Source organism: Anolis sagrei, chromosome 5 (genome assembly GCF_037176765.1).
Source record: "Anolis sagrei isolate rAnoSag1 chromosome 5, rAnoSag1.mat, whole genome shotgun sequence".
Lineage (NCBI taxonomy): Eukaryota > Metazoa > Chordata > Lepidosauria > Squamata > Dactyloidae > Anolis > Anolis sagrei.
Window position 1 is genome coordinate 34891967 of NC_090025.1, and position 26211 is coordinate 34918177.

The window sequence follows — 26211 nt, forward strand, 5'->3', positions numbered from 1 at the left end:
GCACTTGGCAAGATGCAAGAATTATTGATGTCTTGCTAAATAATTCAGTGTCATGTTCAAATGAGGTCTATTTATTAAAATAACTGGAACATCTGCTGGGCAGTTTTTTCATAACTTGTATCGACAACTGATTTTTTTTAAAAAAAAGGAAAAGGATCTTTGAGTTTTGCTGTTGGTTATGTTTAAGTTATAGAACCTGACTAAACAGTTTAATTATACACACCAACCATTTTTACATATATAAATTCACTGATCTCTGTATGTAGAACTTCAGGGCTCTTGACAGACCTGATGATATGGGACACGCATTTGATATCTCAAATTAACACATTTTATTTGTTTTAGCCATAGGCTATAAAAAGTTACAAATGTAACCATCAATAAAATTGAATAAAGTAAGCAGCGAGAAGAGAACAAATAATAGAGATCCAAAACATATGGTATTATTTTCAGAATTTAAATTGGACGTTGCCACTGTTTTTTGCCTAAAGCAAGATTTCAAAGTGAATTTGGAGGTTTCTGCCTTCTCAAAGCATCACAGAAATTTTGAAAGATACACTGAGTACAATAAGATTAACAGGGTTTCTCAGGAGGGTTCCACATATCCCTAATAGTGATTATTTCCTCTGCAATAAAGCCACACAGTCTTATTTGGACTGTGTAAGGCTGAAGCTATTGTATCTTATATTGGTCAGTGGCTTCTTCAAGATGATACCAAAGTGAATATGTGTATCCACTGAACAATGTTTCTAATATAACACCGTCAACAGCAGTATTTTAGACTTAGTGGAGCTCTATCCCATCAACATCCTGCTCATCTGACATTCAAGAACAGAGGGTGATATTCCTGCTCCCACTTTCCTCTTTGAAAATGTGGCTGGGACATTTCTTTTCAATAAACTGTTGGTCTATTTGCATTTACCCACCAGTGAGAAACAGAAGGGACTTCTTCTAAAATGAGTCATTCAGCAATGAAATTATTTACTTATTTACTTAAAGAGGTTTTTTTTTTCCATGTCATGAGTGACTTGAGAAGCAAGTTGCTTCTGTTGTGAGAGAATTGGCCATCTGCAAGGACGATGCCCAGAGCATGCCCGGATGTTTTGATGTTTTACCATCCTTGTGGGAGGTTTCTCTCATGTCCACACATGGGAAACTGGAGCTAACAGAGGGAGCGCATCTGTGTTCTGCCCTGATTTGAACCTCCGACCTATTGGTCTTCAGTCCTCCCGGCACAAGTGTTTAAACCACTGCGTCACCAGTGGCTCCACTTAAAGAGGTGTTGGGGTCTCTATTCCACAATATCTTCAAGAAGAGGCTAGAGAGCTTCCTTCTGGGGGAAGTTCCTCCACTGAGTAGGAGATTGGACTTGATGGTCCCTATGAACCCCCTTCCAACTCTGTAATCCTATCATTTATTTATTTATTTATTTATTTATTTCTATACCGCATTTTTCAGCCCTTAACAGGCTGAAAATGCGGTTTACATGGTACAATTATCAAACAGTGTCAGTGCAATTAAAACATAACAATGCAACAAACAGGATCAACAGCATCAATCCACAACAGTTAACAATCAACAAGACAGATCAACAAAACAGACATAACATAACGCCTCAGTTGAAATCAGATCCGTTCTCATAATCCTTGTGCCATTCCTATGTTCCATTTACCGTCTTCCTATGATTGGTTGCACTGCTTAACCAAACACTTGTTCATAAAGCCAGGTCTTAACCATTCTCCGAAACGTCACATTTCCCTGTGATGTTACCTTGTTGTAAACAGCAACCTTCTTGAGTCTCCACTAGTTGTTTGTTATATATATAATGGCTTACTGCATAGTATGTGTATATTGGTTTGCAATTTTACCTAAACTCTTTGTTGTGGAAGAGACTGCAGACCATGTGATCAGGTCTGGACATGTTCAGGACCTGAGATTCCATTTTCGATAAGCGTTTGTGTTAGACTCTTAGATAGAACAGAAGCCATTGGTCTCTCTATGGACTATGGACTATTGATTCTAAGGAAGATGCCCTGTGTTACCTACAGAGAAACTACTTCAAATCCAATTGTAACTGAATTCATAAGCAAAGTGTCTGTATGCTGTATACATAAACTTTTGTGAGTAAACCAACTTGGTTACTTTTAAAGAATACTATTTATTTTGTATCTTGAGAGCATGATTTAAAAACAAATATATTTTAAGGGAGAGTAGATGTTTTGGGGCAACTAAAGGGACACTTCTGAAACTCTGCTGAATATACTGTACATTTTTGCGCATTGGCATGTCTTTGTTCCTAACAGTTCAAAGGCATACCGAGGTACAACCGCTGAGAGACCTAGTTGCCCTGCATGAATGCTGGTGAACATCATTTTTCAAAAGGTTGTGACTTCTAACAAGGTCATGCCTTTCCTTTGACCGGTGTTTTTTCCAAAAGGTTTATGAATCCCATTTCCCAAATACTTATAGAGATTGACATTCCAAAAACCTTCCTTTTAATTTACTGTTCCAATTTAAAATCCTGAAAACTGCTGCAATTTGATATACTGTGTCTGTTATACTTCTGTTAGAGGTGTATCACCTCTCACACAAGCATCACTTTTTAAACACCACCAACTAGGTGGTGGGTGATTATATGTTTAAAGTAAGATGTGGTAAGCCGAGGTGCCAATGAAAGCAATTAGTCTCTTCACTGATCTATGAAGGACAAGCTAGATTACCTCTTGCTGGGGAAAGGAGGATAGCTTGGAGCCATGTCAGCCCCACCCATTTAAGGGTGACAATCCCATGAGGCTGAACTGGTTTCAGCCTAACTGGACTGCCTGAACTCTTCCCTTATTGTGGGTTGATGTGGATATTTGAACTACACCACGGAGTCCGGGATCAATCCGATTCATTTCTTCTCTGGACTGGTGTGAGATTTTTGTATCTATACATAGGTATAGATGAGTTTCCAATCTTGCCTGTTGGAGCTATGATGCGCCTCATGAATCAATTGGATTTAATATGCCAGCTGGCCAAGAGACAGGTTTCAATTCACTATCGCATCTACATACTCATGAATAGGCGTAATGAATATATAACTTCGCAGATCAATTCATGGTTCTCAAGCAACTGTAGAGTTCCTGATTTACATAAAACAGGAAGCCTCAGAAGACCAGGAAAAAAAGGAAATAGGGAAGCCCAAGGTTTTTCACTTAATATTAAACCAAGATTTAATGTTAATAATAATAATAAAACTTTATTTATTACCCGCCCTCTCTCCCTGAAGAGTTATGTCTGACACACTATTCTATTACCCAATTTTGTTGTCTCCTATTGAATTTTTTTTATTAATCCTGTTCAATTTCTATACTGAGTAGTACAGAAACTGAAAAAAGTTGGAATATAGTTTCCAGGTTGGCTATGGGATTCTGGAAAAAGCACTTCAAAACTACTGTTTCAAAGCACTGTGGTAGTGCAAATTGTGTGTTTGATTTGATTTTGGGTGAAATACAATGCATCAAAATGAGTACTTAAATTTATTCCTTACAGTGAACAATTTAAGGTCATTTAAAATAAATCCATAAAATGTGATATGCTGTGACACTTAAAACCCCCTGAAACTAGTATGAGAAAAGTGCAGTCCATCATATTTGTCTGACTATTAGTCATAGTCAGTATAGCCAATGGTGAGGGATGCTGGGAGGTATAGTTCAGCACAGGGGCGGCTCAACCCATTACGCAAAGTAAGCATTTGCAGTATAGTTGATTTTGCCCAGGGGCACTCTTGAGGTGCTCTTGAGGGAAAATAGACTTTGACATATGCAAGTTGTAGTTACTGGGATGTATAGTTCACCTACAATCAAAGTGCATTCTGAACTCCACCAATGATGGAATTGAACCAAATATGGTACACAGAACTCCCACGACGAATAGAAAATATATATCAGTGATTGGTTGGGGGGGGGGGGGGTACCAAAATACTGTTTGCTTACCATTGGAAATTACCTAGGGCTGCCTCTGGTTCAGCATTGTCTGGAGTGCTACATTTTGCTATCGTGGACCCCTGCAGGAAAATAAGATTGCTGAACGAAAACTGCAGATAGGCTCATGCTCTTGGCGATAAAGTTTAGCTTGGATGTCTTAATTTAATGGTAGGATGTTGTGACTTGTTGTTTTGACCTCTGTCTGTATAATAAGCTACCTAATGACAAAAAGCATGACAATAACACATTCTTTGTGCCATGTAACAATTGCACATAATTCTAAATTGAGCCCTGAGAGCCATAATCAGATTAGTTAATGAGTTCACATTTCATAGCACTTTGAAATTTGTCTGTTTGTAGCAGCTATAAGGTCAGAGATGAGAGTGTCCAGGAAAATTGAAATGCTACCCCACTGTTTTTTATTATCTGTTTTAATGTCTACTGTGGCCATTTGTTATCTTATATTGTGACTTTCAATCTGGCAACATAAACTGCTGAAGGTCATTTGCTGGCAACAGTTGATATATTGCAGATTTCTTCCAACCTGGCAGTCTGCAGATGTATTAGATTACAGCAGGTAAATGCTGCTCATCCACCATAGTTGATACCGGCTTGGAGTGATGAGATTTGAAGTCCAACACATCTGTGGTGTGTTGGACTGGAAAAAGGAGTGCTACAGAGATTCATACATGAGGGAATTTAGAAGAAGAAGAACTTTATTTTTCTACCCCGCCTCCATCTCCCCGGGGGGACTCGGGCGGCTTACATGGGGCCAAGTCCAGGCAACATACAATTAAAAGCAGAATAACAAATTACAATTTAAAATAGCATAACACAGCATAACAATAATAAACAAGTATCAAGCAACAACAGACTAATTTTGGAGGAAAGGAGGAGGCTGATATGCGAGCTGATTAAAGGCTAAGTGGTTCAATAAGATGGAAAGAAACGTATAATAGTATAGGAAATATCATGAAAACAGAGCAATTTAACAGGATCAGAAACAATTCGATTTAACTTACAAAACATGAATAGTAATGTAATATAGGAATTTAGATTAAATGATGACTCAGGTCATGACACAGGTCGTTTGTCGTGGGAGTTGTCAGTCAAAAGCACGATGAAACATCCACATCTTTAATTCCTTGTGGAATGTGGCTAGGGAGGGTGCCAGCCTAATCTCCCTGGAGAGGGTGTTTCAGAGACGGGGGGCCACCACCTAGAATGCCCTTTCTCTCATCGCCACCAGCCGCGCCAAATATCTGGTTGGACACAGTTGACTATTCTTGTTCCAGAAACTGGAACACACCTTCAGGAAACACACAGTATACTCTTCTCCACTCAGTTTTGTATGTGTATATAAGCACAATATTTGTGATGTAAGAAAGTGATGTAAGGGTGGCTGTTGCCTTTTATTGGAACTGGGGTAGGAAGAGTGACTGAAACCAAGACCAAAAACTGTCTTCACTGGACCACAGCCAGTTTCATTAGGTATGGTAATTCTCTTTCTGAAATATCTCCATTATATCTTGCTTCTCTTTCAAAAACCTGAATTCCTTGAGAACTGAAAAATAACAAATAATAGACTTTTACTGCTATAATAGGGGTTATTTTTGTTCTGAGTTGTTGTAGGTTTTTCAGGCTATATGGCCATGTTCTAGAAGCGTTCTCTCCTGCTGATTTGCCTGCATCTATGGCAGGCATCCTCAGAGGTTATGAGGTTTGTTGGAAACTAGGAAAATGGGTTTATATATCTGTGGAAGGTCCAGAGTGGGAGACAGAACTCTTGTCTGTTGGAGTTAGGTGTGAATGTTTCAACTGGCCACCTTGATTAGCATTTGATGTTCTGACAGTTTTTAGTTGTGGCTTGTTACTTCCTGGGAAATTCCTTTGAGAGGTGATTAGGTGTTCCTGATTGTTTCTTGTCTGGAGTTCCCCTGTGTTTGAGTTTTGTTTCTTATTTACTGTTATAATTTTAGAGATTTTCAGTGTTTTAAAATTATTACATATAAACCCAATTTTCCTAGTTTCCAACAAACCTCACAACCTCTGATGAGAGAATGCTTCTAGAATATGGCCATACAGCCCAAAAAACCTACAACAACCTAGTACTAGATTCCAGCCATGAAAGCCTTTGACACTACATATTTTTGTTCTGTTCGCTATGTTTATTTGTTTCTTTTCTGTTCCTAATGATATCTCTGAAGTATAAAAACTTGAAGTCGAACTGCTAGAAATGTTTTATGATCTAGAAAGCAGGTGGACACATGCATACACAATGAATCCTGAGTCTAGTTTTCTCTGCATTATCCTTTGGAAACACTGCAGATACAAATATGTAAGTCATCCTCTGCTATAAACTCTGTGAAACTAGAAGTTTTTACTGTTTTGGAAGACAGATATTTTCTATCCAGTGCCTGCCCCCCACCCCACCACCCTGCAGGTTAAGCATGGTGTCAAAACTTGGATATCTAAATGACTGGTTAAGATCTTCAGAGTCTGTTTAATCCATTATGCACTTAGCTCTTTGCAGGACTTGACCCAGAAAGCACACAGGAATAAAGGCAGATGGAAAGAAATCTAGATAAAAGTCAAAGACAGAACAAATAATCAGATAAAACCAGTTTGGATCTCTAAGATTAGGCATTCTATAATTGTTCCCCAAGCTAAAGTTCCTTATCTATTCAGCTGTTTTAATAGTACAGAGCAAAGAAGCATCATTATTCCAGACAACAGGATTGTGTGCCCTGTTGGTTCCAGGCTTCAATTGTATACCTCCAGCATTTCACAGATAAAACCTGGACATATGTGGCCAAACAATATCAGAGCGTCAGCAAAATGCCTATTGGGAAGGGCAAGATTCTGTTCTCTCCTTTCTCCTCTCCACTGCTGAATTAACAGAGTGAAAATTATTTTTGTATATTGAACTCTATTTGCAGCAAGATGAGGGGCACTTCCACACCTCTCTCAAAACCCAGACTTTCCATGTGTGTGTGTGTCTAGATGCCCTCACAGTAACTGCCAGGAGGGTACCCAGACACCCCGTAACCCCCCCCCCCCAAAGCCTTAAAATCTTTTTTAAAGTTACTAGGCCATCATTACACTATTTCTGCAGTTCTCCTGGTGCGTAGAAATGATGTACCAGGACAGGAGCAATTTTGCTCCTCCCCAGTCTTCTGGCATGTCATTTGTATGCACCAGGAGGACTGCTGGAGCAGCATAATGGCAGCCCAGTAAGTTTCTTTAATTTTAAAGCTTTTTTTCAGAGGGGGGTTGAGAAGGGGTGGGTGCCCTCTCACTTCTCCAGGCTCATGGAGCCCAAATAAGCAAGAAAAGAAATGGGGACTAACCCCAGGAATACCCGACAGTCAGTCTACACAGGACTAATACCCCATTAGACCCGTGCCTTTCAGGAAGGTCCAGGTCTAATGGGGTATCAAATTAATTAAGAATAAAGCTTTGTCCCAAATTAATTTGCTTTTGGGGCCTGTCTGGATTAGCCCCTTAGGACAAAGAGGGAGAGTGAGGTGAGAAGGAGAGAAAATGAGGCATTCTTAAAAAAAAAAAAACATTTGAAAAGGCGGGATAGCAAAGGATGTGTAATACCTACTGAAAACATTTAGGACTGCTTTTCAGTAGGAGAGAGAGAGACTGCATTGTTAGAAAGACTTTTAAAATTGGCATGCTTCAATAAGTGTTCTTTGTTAAATACAGATTTGTTAATACAAGAAATTGTAATGGCTGCTTATACAGTTATCCAGAGAGTAAAAGCACTTCTGTATTCTGTTTCATTTTTCTCTAGGAAGCCATAAAGGACTTTTAGAGTGGGTAAATATTTAATTAGGAGCTGTTTGGAAAATTAAGCAGTAGGTAATAATATACATACTAGTTCTTAAAAGGATAGCACAATAGGGATTCATTTGTTTTGTTGAGTTCTTAGAGGGCGGCTGTTTAGCTTTTTGTACATATCACTGCCTGATTTTGACCGTAGATATTATGTATGGAATGTGCACTTTCGGGCCATTGAGGAATACTGTGGAGTTTCTTCTTTAAAAAAAATGTAGGACGGGAACAGAATACAACAGCTTTTATTGAACCGTCACATTGCCTCATTTGCAAAAGTTCAGGGAGGCTTCCAACAACATCTTATATTTGCAACCCTCCTGTGATTGCCTACTGCTTCTTCCATGTTTTTTTCCCCTCCCTTATCATAAGAAAGTTGTTGTAAAGGGGAAAACCCCACGGTGCCATGTACTGACGAGTGATACGAACTCTCTGCCTTTGAGAACTCCATTTTTATAGTAGAGATATTTATTTTCCCCACATTAAATAACAGTATGTAACACGATTTTTGTTCCTGGGTTATAAATGTCATTTCCTAATTGGGTCTATTATAAAAACATGGGGAAAATTTATTAAACTGCAAAAACGTCAGGAGAGAATGCTTCTGGAACATGGCCATACAGTCCAAAAAACTTACAGCACCCCTGCAATAATGTTGTTTTTGCAGGACTCCCTGCAGCACATTTTGCTATAGTTTTTCAATTAATATCTCATTGAGTCTCAACCAATTCAACATAGTTGGTGGCAGCCACAAAAACGAAGTTTCTGAAGTATAACAACTGCTTTTTAAAATAGTGGTCACTGAGAGGATATATCTTAGCAAATAAGCAACTACACTACGGAGCATTACAGCTTCCTCTTTGGTCCAGACTGGGGCCTGGGGGAGCTTTGAAATGAACCAAGATTTGAACCCATACACCTAAATCCCAAACTCCATGCACTTGTTGAATTAATTGCTGAATGGTAGGTCAAGATACCTGTATTCATTTATTAATGGATGCACTTTGGTTGGGACTAACAATCAAATTTAGGCCATATTTCGAAGTTAGTTTGTTCAGTAACTCTTAAGTTCTGATGAAACAGAAAATTATGTTTCTTTTAATTTTATATTTATTTTATATGAATAAAGAACAGAGAAAAAGCAACAAATTCAAAATGATATTGGCAATAACATGTAGGGAAACTATGGTAGCCTTAAGAATTCCTGTGTAGTTTGTCAGTTCAAATAGTGTCAGATGGGACAGTGAAAGTGTCCCAAAGAGGCTGGATCATGTCTTCACTTCAAGTTCAGGGACATGATTGCCTGAACCAGCCCAATATACATGATCTGCTAAAAGAGTCAGCACTGTCCCCCTCTTCACATGCACATTTCTGATTCAATGAATACTGGTAATTGTGATCTGTTTTCCCATTGGAATTAAATTTCAATTAGACTTTCTTCTTGTTGTTGTTTGTTGTTCATTTGTTCAGTTGTTTCTGACTCTTTGTGACCTAATGGACCAGCCCACACCAGAGCTCCCTGTCGGCCATCACCACCCCCAGCTCCTTCAATGTCAATCCAGTCACTTCAAGGATCCCATCCATCCATCTTGCCCTTGGTCGACCCCTCTTCCTTTTTCCTTTCATTTTCCCCAGCATAATTGTCTTCTTTAAGCTTTCGTGTCTTATGATATGGCCAAAGTACTTCATCTTTGCCCCTACTATCCTTCCCTCCAATGAGCAGACAGGCTTTATTTCCTGAAGTATGGAATAGTTGGATCTTCTCGCAGTTCAAGGCATGCTCATAACTTTCCTCCAGCACCACAGTTCAAAAGCATCTATCTTCCTTCGCTCAGCCTTCCCTATGGTCCAGCTTTCACATCCGTAGGTGACTATGGGAAATACCATTGCTTTAACTATGCGGATCTTTGTTACTAGTGTGATGTCTCTACTCTTCATTATTTTATCGAGATTGGACATTGCTCTCCTCCCAAGAAGTAAGCGTCTCCTGGTTTCCTGGCTGGAGTCTACGTCTGCAGTAATCTTTGCACCTAGAAATACAAAGTCTTTCACTACCTCCACATTTTCTCCCTCCGTTTCCCAGTTGCCAATCATTCTTGTTGCCATCATCTTGGGTTTTTTTATATTTAGCTGCAACCCAGCTTTTGCACTTCCTTCTTTCACCTTGATTAGAAGGCTCCTCAGCTCCTCCTCACTTTCAGCCACTTTCTTGCCCCCCTTCCCCCCAAAAAAGAATGCAAAATGCCAAAGATATAACTGAACAGATGCAGAAGCCATGCAGAATACCTGTTGAAGAGAGTTTTTTTTAATTATATTACTAGCTCAGGTACCCGGCATTGCCCAGGTTATTTGAAAAAGTACATTTGTAAATTGTACAAAATGCATAAGGTTGTGGGTGAACTGCAACTGACATCATGCCAGGTTAACCACAAAAAAAAACCTCCATCAATATTTAAAGTTTGGGTTGTTGTAGGTTTTTCGGACTGTATGGCCATGTTCTAGAATCATTCTCGCCTGATGTTTCACCTGCATCTATGGCAGGCATCCTCAGAGGTTGTGAGGTCTGTTGGAAACTAGGAAAATTGGGTTTATGTATCTGTGGAAAGTCCAGGATGGGAGAAAGAACTCTTGTCTGTTGGAGCGAGGTGTGAATGTTTCACTTGGCCACCTTGATTCGCATTTAATGATTTGACAGTTTTTCAATGTGGCTTGTTCCTACCTGGGGGAATCCTTTGTTGAGAGGTGATTAGCTGCTCCTGATTGTTTCTTGTCTGGAGTTCCCCTGTGTTTAAGTTTTCTTTTTTATTTACTGTTAAATTTTTAGAGTTTTTTAAATACTGTTAGCCAGATTTTGATTATTTTCATATATGATAATATGAACATCATTGAAACCATGAACATAGTGTGATCTATAGGAAGAAACTGTTGGTAGAAGAATTAATGTTCATAGCATCCAAAACAGAACCTGTTGTTTTAAATGTTTATGTATTTGCACATTTTATGTGTGTTGCACTTCCGAGTTCTTTTGTTAGTCACCCCGAGTCCCTTCGAAGAGATGGTGGAAGGATATAAATAAATTATTATTATTATTAATAATAATAATAGTAATAATAGAAACACAACAAGATGAGTACACAGCAGACAAGATCACTCTGCTGGCTGTTGTATTGGATCACACATCGGACACTTCCCAAGTGTCTAGGACTGTGTGATGTATTGGCAAATAGTGCGTGCAGATCCCAGTAAGGTGGCCTTCTGCAGGTGGCAGATGGTAATTTTGTTGGCGCCGATTGTGTTTAAGTGCAGACCAAGGTCTTTAGGCACTGCACCCAGTGTGCCGATCACCACTGGGACCACCTTTACTGGCTTGTGCCTGAATCTTTGCAATCTGATCTTTAAATCCTCATATCGTGTCAGCTTTTCCAGTTGTTTCTCTTCGATCCGGCGCCTAGGACTGTGTGATATATTTTCGAATGCTGCGCGCAGATCCAAGTAAGGTAGCCTTTTACAGTTGACAGATCGTGATTTTGTCGATGTTTATTGTTTCCAAATGCCGGCTGAGATCTTTTGGCACGGTACCCAGTGCACCAATGACCACTGGGACCACCTGTACTGGTTTATGCCAGAGCCTTTGCAGTTTGATTTTGAGGTCTTGATAGCGGCTGAATTTTTCCTGTTGTTTTTCCTCAAATTGACTGTCACCTGGTATGGCAACATCAATAATCCAGACTTTTTTTCTTTTCCACAATCGTGATGTCTGATGTATTGTGTTCCAAAACTTTGTCAGTCTGGATTCAAAAGTCCCACAGTATTTTTGCATGTTCATTTTCCACGACTTTTGCGGGTTTATGATCCCACCAATTCTTTACTGCTAGCAGGTGGTACTTGTGACATAAATTCCAGTGAATCATCTGGGCCACAGAGTTGTGTCTTTGTAGTTCGTCTGTGTGATTTTCTTGCAACAGCTGAGGATATGATCCATGGTTTCATAGCTTCCTTGCACAGTCTGCATTTTGGGTCATCTGCTGATTTTTCAATCCTGGCCTTAATTGCATTTGCCCTGAGGATTTGCTCCTGGGCTGCAAGAATCAGGCCTTCTTCTTCAGGGTTCCATTCATGAGCCATAACCAGGTCTTCTCCTTGTCAACTTTTCCTTCAATCTTCTCAAGGAACTGCCCATGTAAGGCTTTGTTGTGCCAGCTGTCAGCTCTGGTTTGGAGTGCAGTTTTTTTGTACTGACTCTTTGTATGCTGTGCTTTGAGAGTTTCCGATTCTTGACATCAATTAAAGTAGGTTGTTGGTTTTCCTTGACATATTCTGCATGTTTTTTCTTCTCCAACTGCTTGTTTGACTTGTAAAAGTCCTTATTATTGTGAAAGCAACCAAGTTGGCAAAGCCTAAGACACCTGGGGGGGGGGGGGGGGTTGAAGGCCTCATGAAGGAGACCAGACCAAGGTGGGGGGGAGGTTGACAGGGGAAGATCTGCAGGCTATTTAAGTCTGCTTCCCCCCCCCCCCCCCCCCCGCTGTGCTCTTTGCTTCAGCATGAGGTAGGAGGCAGGTTCCTAATGGGGCATTTGCCTTTTCCTCCTTGCTCCCTTCCCTCCTCTTTTCCAGAAAGTAAGGTTCCTATTACTATGCCTTTGCCCCAAGTAGACACACTACAATTTGAGGAGAGATTTCCCAGCAGAGCATAAGGGCTGGGCTGGAGGTTTGGGTGGCTGCAGTAAACAGAGTTCCCCTCCTGGGTGGCCTCAAGGAAGGCACATCCTGTAGCAGAGGGTTGTCCTCCCCCCCCCCCCCCTTTAGAATAAACTCTTAATAAGTTGTTGCTTGGGTGAGCCATACTATCTCAACCTCAAGTCATGGTTGCTAGGCCACAGAGGAAGGTTGCAGACAACTCCTCCTTTGTTTCAGGCCTCATGTTAGGCTTAAATTTTGCCATTATATTGGCATCTTGTACTAGGCTGCATGTTCAGCTTTATAGCCTTTGCCAGTATATTAGGAAGCCTTCATTTGAAGGTCTGTCTCCCTTTTGTTCAGACCACATGTTGGGCTTCATGCCTTCAGAAGACACATAACCTGTGTCTGAGAGGCCCTCCAGTTTCTGCCAAGGCCTAACGAACTGGTGTAAAAGGCAGAAACCAGGCCTGGCTTGCTAAAGCTAAGGAGAGCTGAGGGGAGAAGCAAACAGGCAGCCTCACAGCCAGGAGTGCAGTCTGATTGGCTGATGAAATCGGAGGGGAAAGCTCAGCTACTGGAGATGGGTGGAGCCAGAAGGGGAGAGAAGAAGCTGAGGCAGCCATTTTTAGATCACTTAGGAGTTTGGTCACTCGTGTGCCAGCTGCAACCGTACCTTGTGAAGTCAGATCTGGCCAGGGTGGTCCATGCCTTAGTCACCTCCAGATTGGGTTACTGTAATGCACTCTGCGTGGGGCTGCCCTTGAAAACGGCCCAGAAATTTCAATTGGTACAAGTTACTAATCGGTGGTTTTTGCAGGGAGCAGTCAACCCTCCTGTTTATGGAGCTCCACTGGCTACCATTCATTTTCCGGTCCCAATTCAAGGTGCAGGTTCTTACCTACAAAGCTCTGAACGGTTTGGGACCTGCCTACCTGCATGACCGCATTTCTGTGTACGAACCCACACGATCTCTTCAATCATCTGGAGAGGCCCTGGTCACGCTCCCACCTCCTTCGCAGGCACGATTGGTGGGGATGAGGGAGAGGGCCTTCTCGGTGTTGGCCCCCTGACTCTGGAATTCACTTCCCAGGAACATTAGACATGCCCCAACATTGGCAGTCTTTAGGAGGAGCCTGAAAACATGGTTGTTCCAGTGTGCCTTCCCAGAATAAGGAGAACTCTCAGCAATATGTCCTCACAATGCACTTTAATACTGACTTAGGATGGACTGTGCTCCCTCATTTCTCTCCAAAGTCCTATCCTAGTTATATTTTACCTTGTTCACGTCAGCATATTTTCAATTTTAATGTATTACATTTGGCCCGGCCATTTTAAAAATTGTTTATGTCACTATTGATTGTTTTTTGTTTATGTGATTTATATGATTTGTATTTTATTGATTGTTTATTGATGTTTTGTTTGATGTTTTGTTTGATGTAGTTTGGGCTTGGCCTCATGTAAGCCACACCGAGTCCCTTGGGAAGATGGTAGCGGGGTACAAATAAAGATTATTATTATTATTATTATTATTATTATTATTATTATTATTATTTGGTGGAGAAGAAGACAGTCAGGAGTTTGAAGGAAGAAGGAAGGAAGGAAGTTGGGAACTGTTAGTTATATGAAAGATACCTCTGTGGTGGTAATAATAAATAGGCCTCTATAGTGTTTAAAGTGCTTTGAGAGGAAGGGAGATTCAACAGGCTTAAAATGATTCTGTTTGGATTTCTGTGTGTGGAACTCTGTTTTAAGAAACTCAAGATAAAAGTACCATCCTCTGTAAGAAATAAAGCCTGACAAGTTGCAGTATTTGAGACCATTACACATATTGACTGTTCAAAATAAACAACGTATTCCTGTTTCATTTCCAGTTGAAGGAAATGGCCTGTTAAAATAATAAATTGGTAGCAGCAAAATAAACTTTTAATAAATAATTGGAGGAAGCAAAGGCGAAATATAAAATACAGTGGTAGCTTCCCACTGTCTGGCCTTGTGTGTGTGAGGTTATGTGTGCTATGATTCCCTCATGGCCTTAGCTTGGGCCAGACTTCGTCATTTGTCCAGTGTCCTCGATATTGTGTGTGGTGTGCCTGTTACAGATTCTGCCTTCAGTCCTCCATCTTTGTGGGTGGTTGTTGTACCCAGTATACTACCTTCCCTGTGTATTTATACATATTTGTCATTGTCTGAATATGGTGCCATTGCAACTTGAAAAGTGATGTTGAATGACTATGTTTACTCTCATTGGAATTCTAAAGATGTCTGGTAAATTTAGTCTCATGCATTTGAGGTTCAAACTTCTTATCATGCCTACTAATGGAATTAATTAAAAACTGAAATGTGCTCATTCCAATGTTCACACTCTGACTTGCAATCTTGGGTGTACACCAAAATTTATCAATGGAGCCTGATATTTGTCATAGTGTATTGGCACAGTTTACAAGTGTTTCCAACAGACATTGTGATTTTTTTTTTGTAACTATAAATGACCAATTAACTGTCATTTTCAGTTATTTTAAGGCTTGAAACTTTGTAATTAAAAGAGAAATTGGATTTAATTAAATTTGTAATTTTAATTATTTTGTGTTATGGAATTACTCTTCATGATTCGCAAAAAAAAGTTTCAACTCCCCCCCCCCCCATTTCTTTTCTGGCTATGGCCCTGACCACAGATATCTCACTTGGATCTTTTACTCTAGAAATATCTACACTGCTTTCTGCTTTAGATAGATATAAATTACATTATATAAAATTTTGTAAATAAGCTGGAATATAACATGAAGTGTATTTTAAACCATAACTTCTCAGAACTAATGGTAATTTCTATTCTTGTTTATAACAGAAAACGGGTTTTTATTTCCTGAGGCCAATGTACAAGAAGCAAAGCAACTCCCAAAATATGTTTAATTTTTTTAAAAAAAAATGGTCACACAGAATGTTAATGTTTTTCATCCTATCAACTTTAAAACACATCTATCATTCTTGTAATCTGAGTGCATTTACATTGGTTTTTGTAGTCACAGTCAGCATCATTATTCCTCTTTGCTGCAATATGCCATTATTTATTTTGCTACTGTTAAAAACAATAGATGTCTGGTTCTAAATATGCATTTTATGAAATATTTATGATCTCTACTAAACCGTGAAATAAGATGAAGGAGTGACTTTTTTTTTGCATGTGCCAAAAATCTCTTTACTTAACTGCTAAAAAAACCAGATGTATTTCCTCCCCATTCCTCCATAATTTGACATTGCTGGCATAAACAATATTTACTTAAATGTATTTGGCTATCAATGAACAGGTCATAAAGTGTAGTTGTCTGTAGCTGTATGCTGTTTATATCTCCACATACCCTAACGACACCAGATCCTGTTTAATATTTGAAGGATCGGCCCTGGTTAATACTTGGATGGGAGACCACCAACAAATGCCAGCTTCTATAGGCTATATTTAACCTCCGAGCATTCATTGCCTTTGAAAACCCTATGAACACATGGAGTCATCCTAAGTCAACAGGAATCTTGAAAGCACATGTATACACACACACACATTTACAGATAAATTCTCCATAAAGGAAAGCGTAAAAGTGTGGAGAGCACCTTTCAAATAGCTTACCTTGACAATATAAAATGGCATTTAAAAATGAAAATCTGCTCTCTGCCCCCACATTCCTACTCTCCCTGCGAAAGTCATGTACTTAACAATCTATTAGTCTGTTCCATCTGTTGTTGTATATATTTCATGAGCTTTAACATTCTGGTTGTAGAACTTAAATGATGACTAAAATGTCAAACCACCTAAAATAATCATAGGCATGACAACCAAAATGTTAGCCTGGCTTGTATGTCTAGAAAATAGTTCACAGGAGAGAAGTATCTCTCTGCCTCAAAGATGCTACTGTGTCCTTTTTCTAGTAAACTTTCAAAGACGTGCTGGATTTTAGCCGCATGTCTCTTATTGATTTTAACAAGAATCATATGACTTAAAACCCACAGACATTACAAGGCTTACTGCAACTCACAAAACCTAGATTATTGAGAAGATTAGTAAATGTTGTTTATATCTGGAAAGAGCATTCTGTTGGTAGTCCTTATTACATAAAAGTATTATATCAAGGGAATGTATATAATTATTAATTTTATATAATTAACAATTGATTCAGTGTATCTAGTCTAGTTGGGATCATCAATAGGAATTGGGGTTTACACCAAACTTAACTAATCGCATTTGACTGGCAGCTGCTTTGAGTACTGACAAAAGATGTACCCTCTTGTTTCAGGTACAGTAGAGTCTCGCTTATCCAACCTTTGCTCATCCAACATTCTTTATTATCCAATGTAATCTGCCTCCCACGCAGATCCACAACTGTTTCAATACATTGCGATGTTTTTGTGCAAAATTCATAAATACAATAATTACTACATAACATTACCATGTAATGAACTGCTTTTTCTGTTGATTTGTTGTAAAACATGTTTTGGTGCTTAATTTGTAAATTCATAACATAATTTGACGTTTAATAGGCTTTTCCTTAATCCCTCCTTATTATCCAACATTTTCGCTTATCAATGTTTTCTGTAAGCCGATTTATGTTGGATAAGCGAGACTCTACTGTACTAGCCTAGTCATATATTAAATGGTAGCCCTGAGGAAGTAATTGTCTAGGTCTCAGCTATCCACCTAGTTTCAAGTGGAAATAACCATGCTTTGGTTTATATTTCCATCCCAGTATACATTCAGAGGCGGCCCTAGGTAATTTTCAACGATAAACAAACAGCATTTTGGCAGCGGCAACACCCCCCCCCCCCCCCCCCACCAATCACTGATATATATTTTCTGTTCGTCGTGGGAGTTCTGTGTGCCAAATTAGTCGAGTTCAGAATGCTCTTTGATTGTAGGTGAACTATACATCCCAGTAACTACAACTCGTATATGTCAAGGTCTATCTTCCCCCAAGAGCGCCTCAAGAGCGCCCCTGGGCAAAATCAACTATACTGCAAATGCTTACTTTGCGTAATGGGTTGAGCCGCCCCTGTATACATTGTTACATTATGTTTTCAGCATATTTCTCTTCTACATGGGGGCAGACATGCAGCACCCCATGGAATTGTTGGACTTGTGTCCATCCAGCTTGATGAAGCCATGTGGAGCATATTTAGATCATTGCCTTTGTAAAGGAATCACAGATTTTTTTTTTCCTTTGGTGCACTTTATACCACTACTACCATGTTGCTCAAATTTTAAGCAAATTTTAGCAAATTTTAAGATGGATTAATCAAGCTAGAACAACATGACAAGAAATAGTAAAACACCACTGAGTGAGCACAATACTACTGATGTTTTGGTAACCAATCTGGAGGTGTTACAGCATAGTATAAAGAAATGCCCTCTTTTCTTCAAACTAAAAACATTTACTACTTCATGTTCTGCCCTATCACTTTAGGAGTTCTTAGAGCAAGGTGTCATCAGACATCCATATCCAATTTCAGTTCTAGACCAAGATGTGGAAGTTATGATGAAGATACTAGCAGACTAAATGAATTGAAACCAATGCTTGCTTCCTTTTGTTGATCAGGTATAGAATTTAGGGATCTTGTTTGATCTCTCCACCATTGTCGTTGGAAATACCTTAATCAACTACATCTAATTTGTCCTTTTTCTAGAGGAGGATTGCCTAGCAATTATCATCATTCATGATTACTACACTTTGAGAACAATTTCAACGTGTGTTCATTAATCACTCTAGTCCTGTGCACACTTTCCTGGGAATAAGTCTCTTTCAGCATAGTAGAATTTAACATCCAGAAAATAATACAAGGACTGAGCTATTTGTTTTTCAACTGCCTTGGGATAGACACACTTCATAGAACAAAGTCATGAGAGGGATTCAATGAGCCTTTTAGGTCATGAGACTGATTAACTGCAAATATTAGGTCTATATTAAATTCATATAATATTGTTTATGCTGACATATAATGCTTTCAAGGTTAGTGAGCCATATTCTATGGATTAGATTCCAATTGGTGCTGAACAAACTTGAAAAAAAATAGCTTTGAAGTTTTTCCTTACATGAAATATAAGAGACTGTTATTCAAAGGTTCATGCAGAATGAGTAGTGGCATGTTTGAGCTTTCCTTATCCTTAATTCTTGTGGTTGAAATACTCCAAATCTGAAATGGCCCACATGGGTAGCTAAGGTAGTCACAGTTTTGCTTTCTGAGGGTTCAATATATACCAACTTTGTTTCATATAGAGAATTATCAAATATATTGTATGAAATTATTTTCAGGCTATGTGTATAAAGTGCTTCATCAGCACATATACTAAAATTGAAATGATACAGAGAAGATTGGCATGACCTCTGCACAAGGATGACACACAAATTATTGAAGCATTCAATATTTTTCTCTGAATACATTTTAATCAATTGAAAAGATTTAACCTTTATTTTTTAATCAATACTATTAACGTTTAATTCTATTTATTTGTATATTTTTAAATTTTAAATTACATGGATTTTAATGTAAGTCACTTTGAGTCTCCTTTGTGGAGAGAACAGGTAAACATGATAGTGCTGCTGCTGCTGATGATAAAACATGCATGCATTTTATGTTTAGACATAGATTCTATCTCCATTTATCTTTTTCTGCAAATCCAGATATTCCAAAATGGGGGGGGGGGGGGGGGGGAATCCAAAATGCAGAACACCTATAGTCTTAATTATTTTGGATAAGGGATACTCAACCAGAAGTATAATAATATAATAATGAAATTTTATTTCTAGACAGCCCTCTCTCCCCAGAGGGACTCGGGGTGATTTACACATAAAAAGGCAAACATTCAATGCCTCAAAGAGGTGGAAACACATCAAATAATACAAAATAGTGAAAACAACAGAAAATATACAGCAAGGGATTAAGCATCAAAATAAAATAAAACCAAAAACAATCCATTAACTAAAACATAAATAAACATTACAATGAACACTCTAAAAACAATTTATGAGATATTATATTAAAAATGGCTGACAACAGTGTTACATTTAAAGCATATCATTGCAGCCATCTAATACACGTAGATTAGTCAGCAGTCTTAATCCTCCTCCTCTCCGTATGCTAAAGTGCATAGGTATATTTTAGAAGGTTCATACAGAGAGGAGGGCGGGGGAGTTCCAGCGATGAGGAGCAATCCCAGAGACGGTCCCCTCCAACTAAGCTTGTGATGGGGGTGGCACTAAGAGGAGGGCTTCCTCTGTAGACGGCAGTGCATGTGATGCTCTATACAGGATTTGACAAATAGCTTGGATCTGAACTGTTTAGGGCTTTAAAGGTAACAACCAGCACTTTGCATTTAGCCCAGAAGTGGAGCGGCAATCAGTGGAGCTGTCGTAGCATGGGAGTCATCCTCTCATGATATGGCGCTCCAGTTAGCAATCTAGCCATTGATCTCTGCACTAATTGCAGCCTCCAAACTATCTTCAAAGGCAACCCCACATAGAGAGTATTGCAGTAGTCCAAATGGGGTGTGACTAAGGCATGGACTACCATGCCCAAGTCTCATGGTATGGGCACAGCTGGCGCACAAGTTTTAGCTGTGCGAAGGTGACCCTGGCCACTACTGACACCTGGTATTGCAGGATCAACTATGAGTCCAGGACCACCCCCAGACTGTCGATCTGTGTCTTCAGAGGGAGTGCAACCCTATCCAACACAGGTTGAAATCCCACACCCTGATCCACCTTACAACTGATCAGGAGTACCTCTGTCTTGTCTGGATTTAGTTTCAGCTTGTTGGCCCTCATCCAGTCCATTACTGATTAAAGGCACCGGTTCAGGACCAAAATGGCATCCTTGGCATTTGGTGCAGAGTACTACTCTCTTCAGAGTATATTCCACTCAGGCCATAGTCTAGTCCTGAGAATGTATCTCCATTATCTGTCTCAGATTTTATGTTTCATGTAATTATCAACTATTTGGGTTAAAGTAGTAAATCAGAAGAGGGGCATTGCTGTTGTTTTGGAGAAAAAACATACTACAAACAATTCGGGGGGGGGGGAATGGAAAGAAGGAATTTTCTACAGTAATAACATTATCATGTACATACTGATATGTATTAATTTATATTTATTTCAGGCTCTGCTTCATACTCAGAATCTTCTAAGAGCTCAAATTTCAAATTTCACTTTCAACCTGGGATTTTCAGGGAAATTTTATCACACAGGTAAGAATGGGGGGGGGGGGGGGGGACAAGGAAATGCAGTTACAATTTATTAGTTCCCCTGCAGTTCACAGGAGTCAAGATCAATTTTGCTGCTGCAGCTCTGTACTATAAAATGAAAGGAAGTGGGAGTGAAGAACTCTTGGAGCTTGGGGAGGGGGAAAATCTTCTTTCCAGAGGATAAAACTAGAAAACCGATCACCTCTTCCATATGCTGTGAATTTTACAATATGAGTAGCTTGACTTTGAAATCCCAAACATTTCCAGCATTATATCTGCATATAGGAATGTTACACTTTACTCTGAAATGTACCATTTCAGTGGCACAGCAGTTAGTTCTACCATCTCATTAAGATTCTTCTAATTTAATGAGTCCCTAACTATCATATTGAGTTAGAAAAACCAACCCAAGCAGCAGCTTCTTGACATATGCTGTTATCTGTTTCTGCCTGCTAAAATCTTTGTTTTACAAAATCATTAAGAAATCATTCCCAGCTGAGACTGAAATTGCAAAATTTGCCCTTGTACCTGGGTTCAAAGAAAAGGTAGTAGTTCTGCTATAACACTGTAGAACTGGATTAGACTGTGATTCTTAAAACCTATAACATTTGCAAAATATATGCACATTTGCCAACGACTGTTTTTCACAATAGATTTATTAGGCGTGGCCCCAAGAACACACACAGTGTCATAGCTATGATGTAAAATATGTGTGCCCCTTTTGTGAAACCACTGGCGGAATACCATTCTTCCATACGCTGAAATCAATATGCTTTCATCATCATGTTTGTGCTCATTCATTTTCCTTTATCATAGACTGCTTTGGTACCAAGCTTGCCAAGTGTTCTTCCTGTTGGAATTGTGAGCTCATGGCAGTTGAATGTATACATCTGGAAATTGCTTCAAAATGAAAACAGAACAAAACACCTACTGTGTTTTTAAAAAACACGATATTTCCAACGATGAGATGCATTTTAGCCACCTTTTCTTCACTGAAATCAAAGCATACATGAAAGCCTAAATCCAATTGGTATTCTAGAGTAAAGTCTAACTAGAGCAGGCACACAGAGTCAATAGGATTTGTGTAAATTTTGTTTTATTTAAGCATTGCTTCAATAGGTCCACTCTATTTGGCTGATTAAATTGGCAAGATTATTTTCTAGTAGACAGGCATACAGGTGCCATGGCACCAGTTGAATATAAAGTAAATCTGAATGGCCTCTGTAATGAAGGAAAGCAAAAAAAAAACAAAAAAACAGGTAGAATGTGATGCAAACTGAAAGGAAAAGAGAGGGCAATATTGGCTTCTGAAGATTTGTAGCCATATGCGGTATAGATCACCACTACTTAAACCTTGAGTCCCTACCCCAAATGGGGTCCCTTTAGCTCAATGTTGGGGTCACTAAAATTAGGCTGCAGTAAATGGTTTCTGAGCACCAACACAAATCTATTAGCAACAACAAGCTGTGCTTACAGTGGCATCTGCAGAATCTGTACCCCACACAAAAAAAGAAAAATCTTTCTGTTTAGCAAGCCTTGTAAAGACTGATTTATTTCCAGTAAATGTTTGATTTGTATACCTATTTTACATACCTATATGCCTGAGGTCACGTTAAAATGTCTTGGATGGAAAGAGTTCACACATGGAAAATGTTTAAGCCCTGGTTAAGACAGTTATCTATCTATGCTACAGAGTAACAGTTATTAGATATCATTAACTGCAGTGGCTCCATCCTATGAGACATGGAATATGGAGAATTGGAGATATGTTTTTGGAATTTTCTGCTATAGAGGTCTCGAGGTGTTTGTACTTCTGTTCCCAGAAGCCCCAACAGTTTGGCCAATGGTCAGCATTCTGAATACGGAAATGCAAAATATTTGGAGGAACAATGATAGAGAACTACTAGAACTCTGTAGTAAAGAATTCTGGGCACTCCTCAAAAACTGTAAATCCCAGGATTCCATAGGACAGAGTCATGGAAGCTTAATTGGTGTGAAACTGCTAGCTGTATTGTGTAGATAGACTTTAAAATAACTACTTATTTACCCAATTGTCAGTGTTGAATTGTGCAAAAACTGCTAATGTATCCACTTAGCATATTATCACCATCAGCCACAGTTGCCCAATAGCTATTCTAAGAAGCAGGGAAAGAAAAAGTTAATTTGCGTTGTTGCTGCAATGTGAACAAGATCCAAGGCTCCCTGATGGCATGAGAAAGCAGTGCATCTACATAATTACAACAGAACGAATCTCTTTATGTTGGCTCACCCCTGAAATGACCATATTGTTCAACTACAAAGTCATTGGTTTTAATGTACTCCTAAAATCTAATGATCCCAGGCAGGCCGCTGCATCATTTCAGCTGCCCGAAATGTTGTTTCCTTGCTCAAATTACTTGCTTCTCTCAGACTAAAAGAGAAGGGGAAAGCACTGAGAGCAAAATGATTAACAGAGCAATAGCAATAAAAAGCAAAGGAAAGATAGAAGTTGAACATATGAAACTGCATATGCAAAGCCATATAAATCAGGATATTGGAACGTGATCTTAAAAATCAGAAACATGAAATGGTGACAGAGCGGGAGAGAGATTCTTATGACTAGTGTAATTTTGAAAACACAAAATGAAACAGATGCAACTAATCACTCCATTAAGACAATGTTTGGCTATTAAAAACTGATGAGAAATTTTAGAAACTTTCCAGAATACATTTGGCTGGAGTATGTACGGACAAAGCTTATGCCAAATTAAATCACATGAATTTGTAGACAGTTGTTTCCATTGTGCATTATTTCTCCCCCTCCTCTGTATATTGCCCAGGAAGGTCTTAACAGTTAAAAGCTCCTTAAGATGCTTTAAATAATTTTAAATAGTGTGGAAGAGTTACTACAATGCCTATGATTGCATCCTAGATGTTAAAATATTGATATAATTAAAAAGAGGCTTACATTGGGTCTTATGGAATGACATAGAAATAGTATGATGTTTGGAGCATGACATGTTACAAAGAATACCTCTAAATATGTCCTAAGGGCCTTAGGAATCCAGTTCCAACAGTGAACCAAGACTGTAGTGTATTTGTGAAGGTATGCCTCAATAGGTTGGCAGGATGTCTGATATTTCAGGCCAAAGCCCACTGGTAGGATAGACATATAATCACATGCTAGCTAGAAACACATTCACTAATTCTGACTCAGAAGCTTTCTGACTCAGAAGCTTTTGTCCCTTTCCATGTCAACAAATCAGATACACAAAAAAAAAAAATCATTAAAATAGTGGTCTGTTTGGCTACTAGATGTAGAATAGTGGCTCTATTTTCTCATTCTTGGGCAACACAGTTAAGTGGCACTGATGCTTCTCCTAATCCTAATTGTCATTGTGATTTCAGAACTAAAAAGAGATGATATCTTTATTGATTGGGGTTTTTTCTGCAGGAACTGCAGAAGAAGATGAAGGTGATGACCTGTTGCTGGGGTCTGTGGATGAATTCTGGTGGTTTCCTCACATGTGGAGCCATATGCAGCCTCATCTCTTCCACAATGAATCATCATTGGTGGAGCAAATGATTCTCAACAAAAAATTTGCCTTAGTAAGTAGATGCATGTAGTGTGAATTTCCTGGGAGTTTTGTGTGTTCTGTTTTTCCCTGATTTTGTAATTTTAGTGCTTTGTCTTACTTTAATGAGCGTGTACTGAAATGCCTCAACAATCCATCAATCAGGACTTTTGTTCTCAACTCCTGATTATATAATGCCACTGGATAAATCAAATCACAGGGGTGATATTGTCTGAAATTTAGACCAGTTGTCAGCACTCAGTGGGAGTCCTGGATCTAGTTTGGATGGTTGGCCTTGGCCAATCAGATGGTTTGAATGAACCAGTGATAACAAGGAAAGTGCAGCTCCTTAAAAACCACAGGTTTCCAACTCAACAATGGTTCTGTCAATATTAAAGTACAAGAGAAAACTGAACCAGCGATCAATAATATTGATTTAGAGATAATATTCATAGGCTATTCTAGCCAGAAAATGTTGCTTTCCCGTATAGTGCTCTATTTTTTAGGGGTAAATAAAAGTATGTTGTTTGCTGTTGTAGTACAAGAATATGTCAAAAAAAAATAATACTAAAATGGCATTTTCCTATCCCCACATCTGGTATTTCTGTTAGCCTTCTAATTTATATAATATCACAAATTAGAGCTATCAAATACTTTTATGGCCTGAAAAGCTAAAGTTTGCTGTCATGTGTCAACAAATAACAAGACTACGGTACAAATTAGTAGCTTGTCTCAAACAGGTTTTTAAAATTCCCAAAATGCTTTCCCAAAGAGTGTTGTATTTTATAAGCGATGATTCATCCTTAAATTTGTCATCATGATGCCTTTCCAAATAAGGTTATATTATGACTGCTCAAGAGTTACAGAATTTCAATGTTAAATATTAATATAAAATATAATGACACAATTATTTTTCAATAAAGAGTTGGCCATGCTAAAAAAAAAGCTCCACTGGTAGCCCTTAAATCTACTCCAGTGGTGCCAAATGCACCCATGAAAATATACTGAGAGAGCATTCTGGATCCATTGGGAATTTTAATTCACCAACATCTGGAAAGACACAATTTGTCCACCATCATGTAAACCCATAGCCCAGTTTAGAAGTATACTGCAACTATTATTTTCATATACTACCGATAAGATAAGGTTTTAGAAATGGATAATTAGCCAGAATACTTCAAAGGTGAATGGGGGAAAATCAGGTCAAGGACAAGTTGGGGGGGGGGGGGGCAGAGGTTTGCAGTGGGGGAGGGAGGCAATTTTTGCATAGAAGCAGAAACCCAACTGAACAGCCTGTGTTCAAAAAATGCCATTTCTCATAAGAAAAGGGGGGATTTTTTAAACAACAACAACAACCCTACTTCTAACCAATCTAAGGAGGGTAGAAGGGGTGCACTGAAACACTGAGGCTGGATCTATATCCCAAGACTTGATCACACATTATCTGCTTATCCCAGATTATTTGGCAGTGTAGACTCATATATAATCAAGTTCAAAGCAGATAATCTAGAATCAGGCCATGGGATATAGGGCAGTGTAGATCCAACCTAAGACATAGATGGATTTTATTACCCTCCAATGTAAAGAAGAGTCCAGCAACACTATCAATTTAGAAGGCAGGGAAGCAGGTTCTTGAGGAAGGAGCCTATGGATCTCATCACATTAGCCTTGGGCTCCGTACACGGATGCTTACAGGATGGAGCAAGGATGGACCCCAATGGAGCCCATCACATGGTGCTGCGCTACTTCCGATAAGGCTCCGTCCTTGCTCCAACCTGGAACAGTGCTAGGACAGAGCCCACAGAACATGGGGGATTCCTTGTATTCTTATTACTTAGAACAGGGCCAGCATGAGGAAAAGCCAAGTGAGGAAGGTTTCTCCCATGTGATGGGAAAGCGGAAATGTGGGACACTGGGTGATGGTTTCCCTTGCTGCCCCACGGATT

At 39.1% G+C, this 26211-nt stretch overlaps 1 protein-coding gene and 1 non-coding gene across 2 annotated transcripts in view; both read left to right on the forward strand.

Annotated features, from left to right (window-relative positions):
- LOC132776898 (bifunctional heparan sulfate N-deacetylase/N-sulfotransferase 3) overlaps nucleotides 1-26211 on the forward strand; it is a 96798-nt gene that overhangs the window by 20785 nt on the left and 49802 nt on the right. The window contains exons 3-4 of the mRNA XM_060779022.2: nucleotides 20627-20714; nucleotides 24145-24299. Coding sequence (XP_060635005.2) covers nucleotides 20627-20714; nucleotides 24145-24299 — 243 coding nt within the window. The remainder of the gene's footprint in view (nucleotides 1-20626; nucleotides 20715-24144; nucleotides 24300-26211) is intronic.
- LOC132777393 (U6 spliceosomal RNA) lies at nucleotides 18798-18900 on the forward strand. Its single transcript, XR_009631676.2, has one exon. It is a non-coding gene; the product is annotated as a U6 spliceosomal RNA (small nuclear RNA).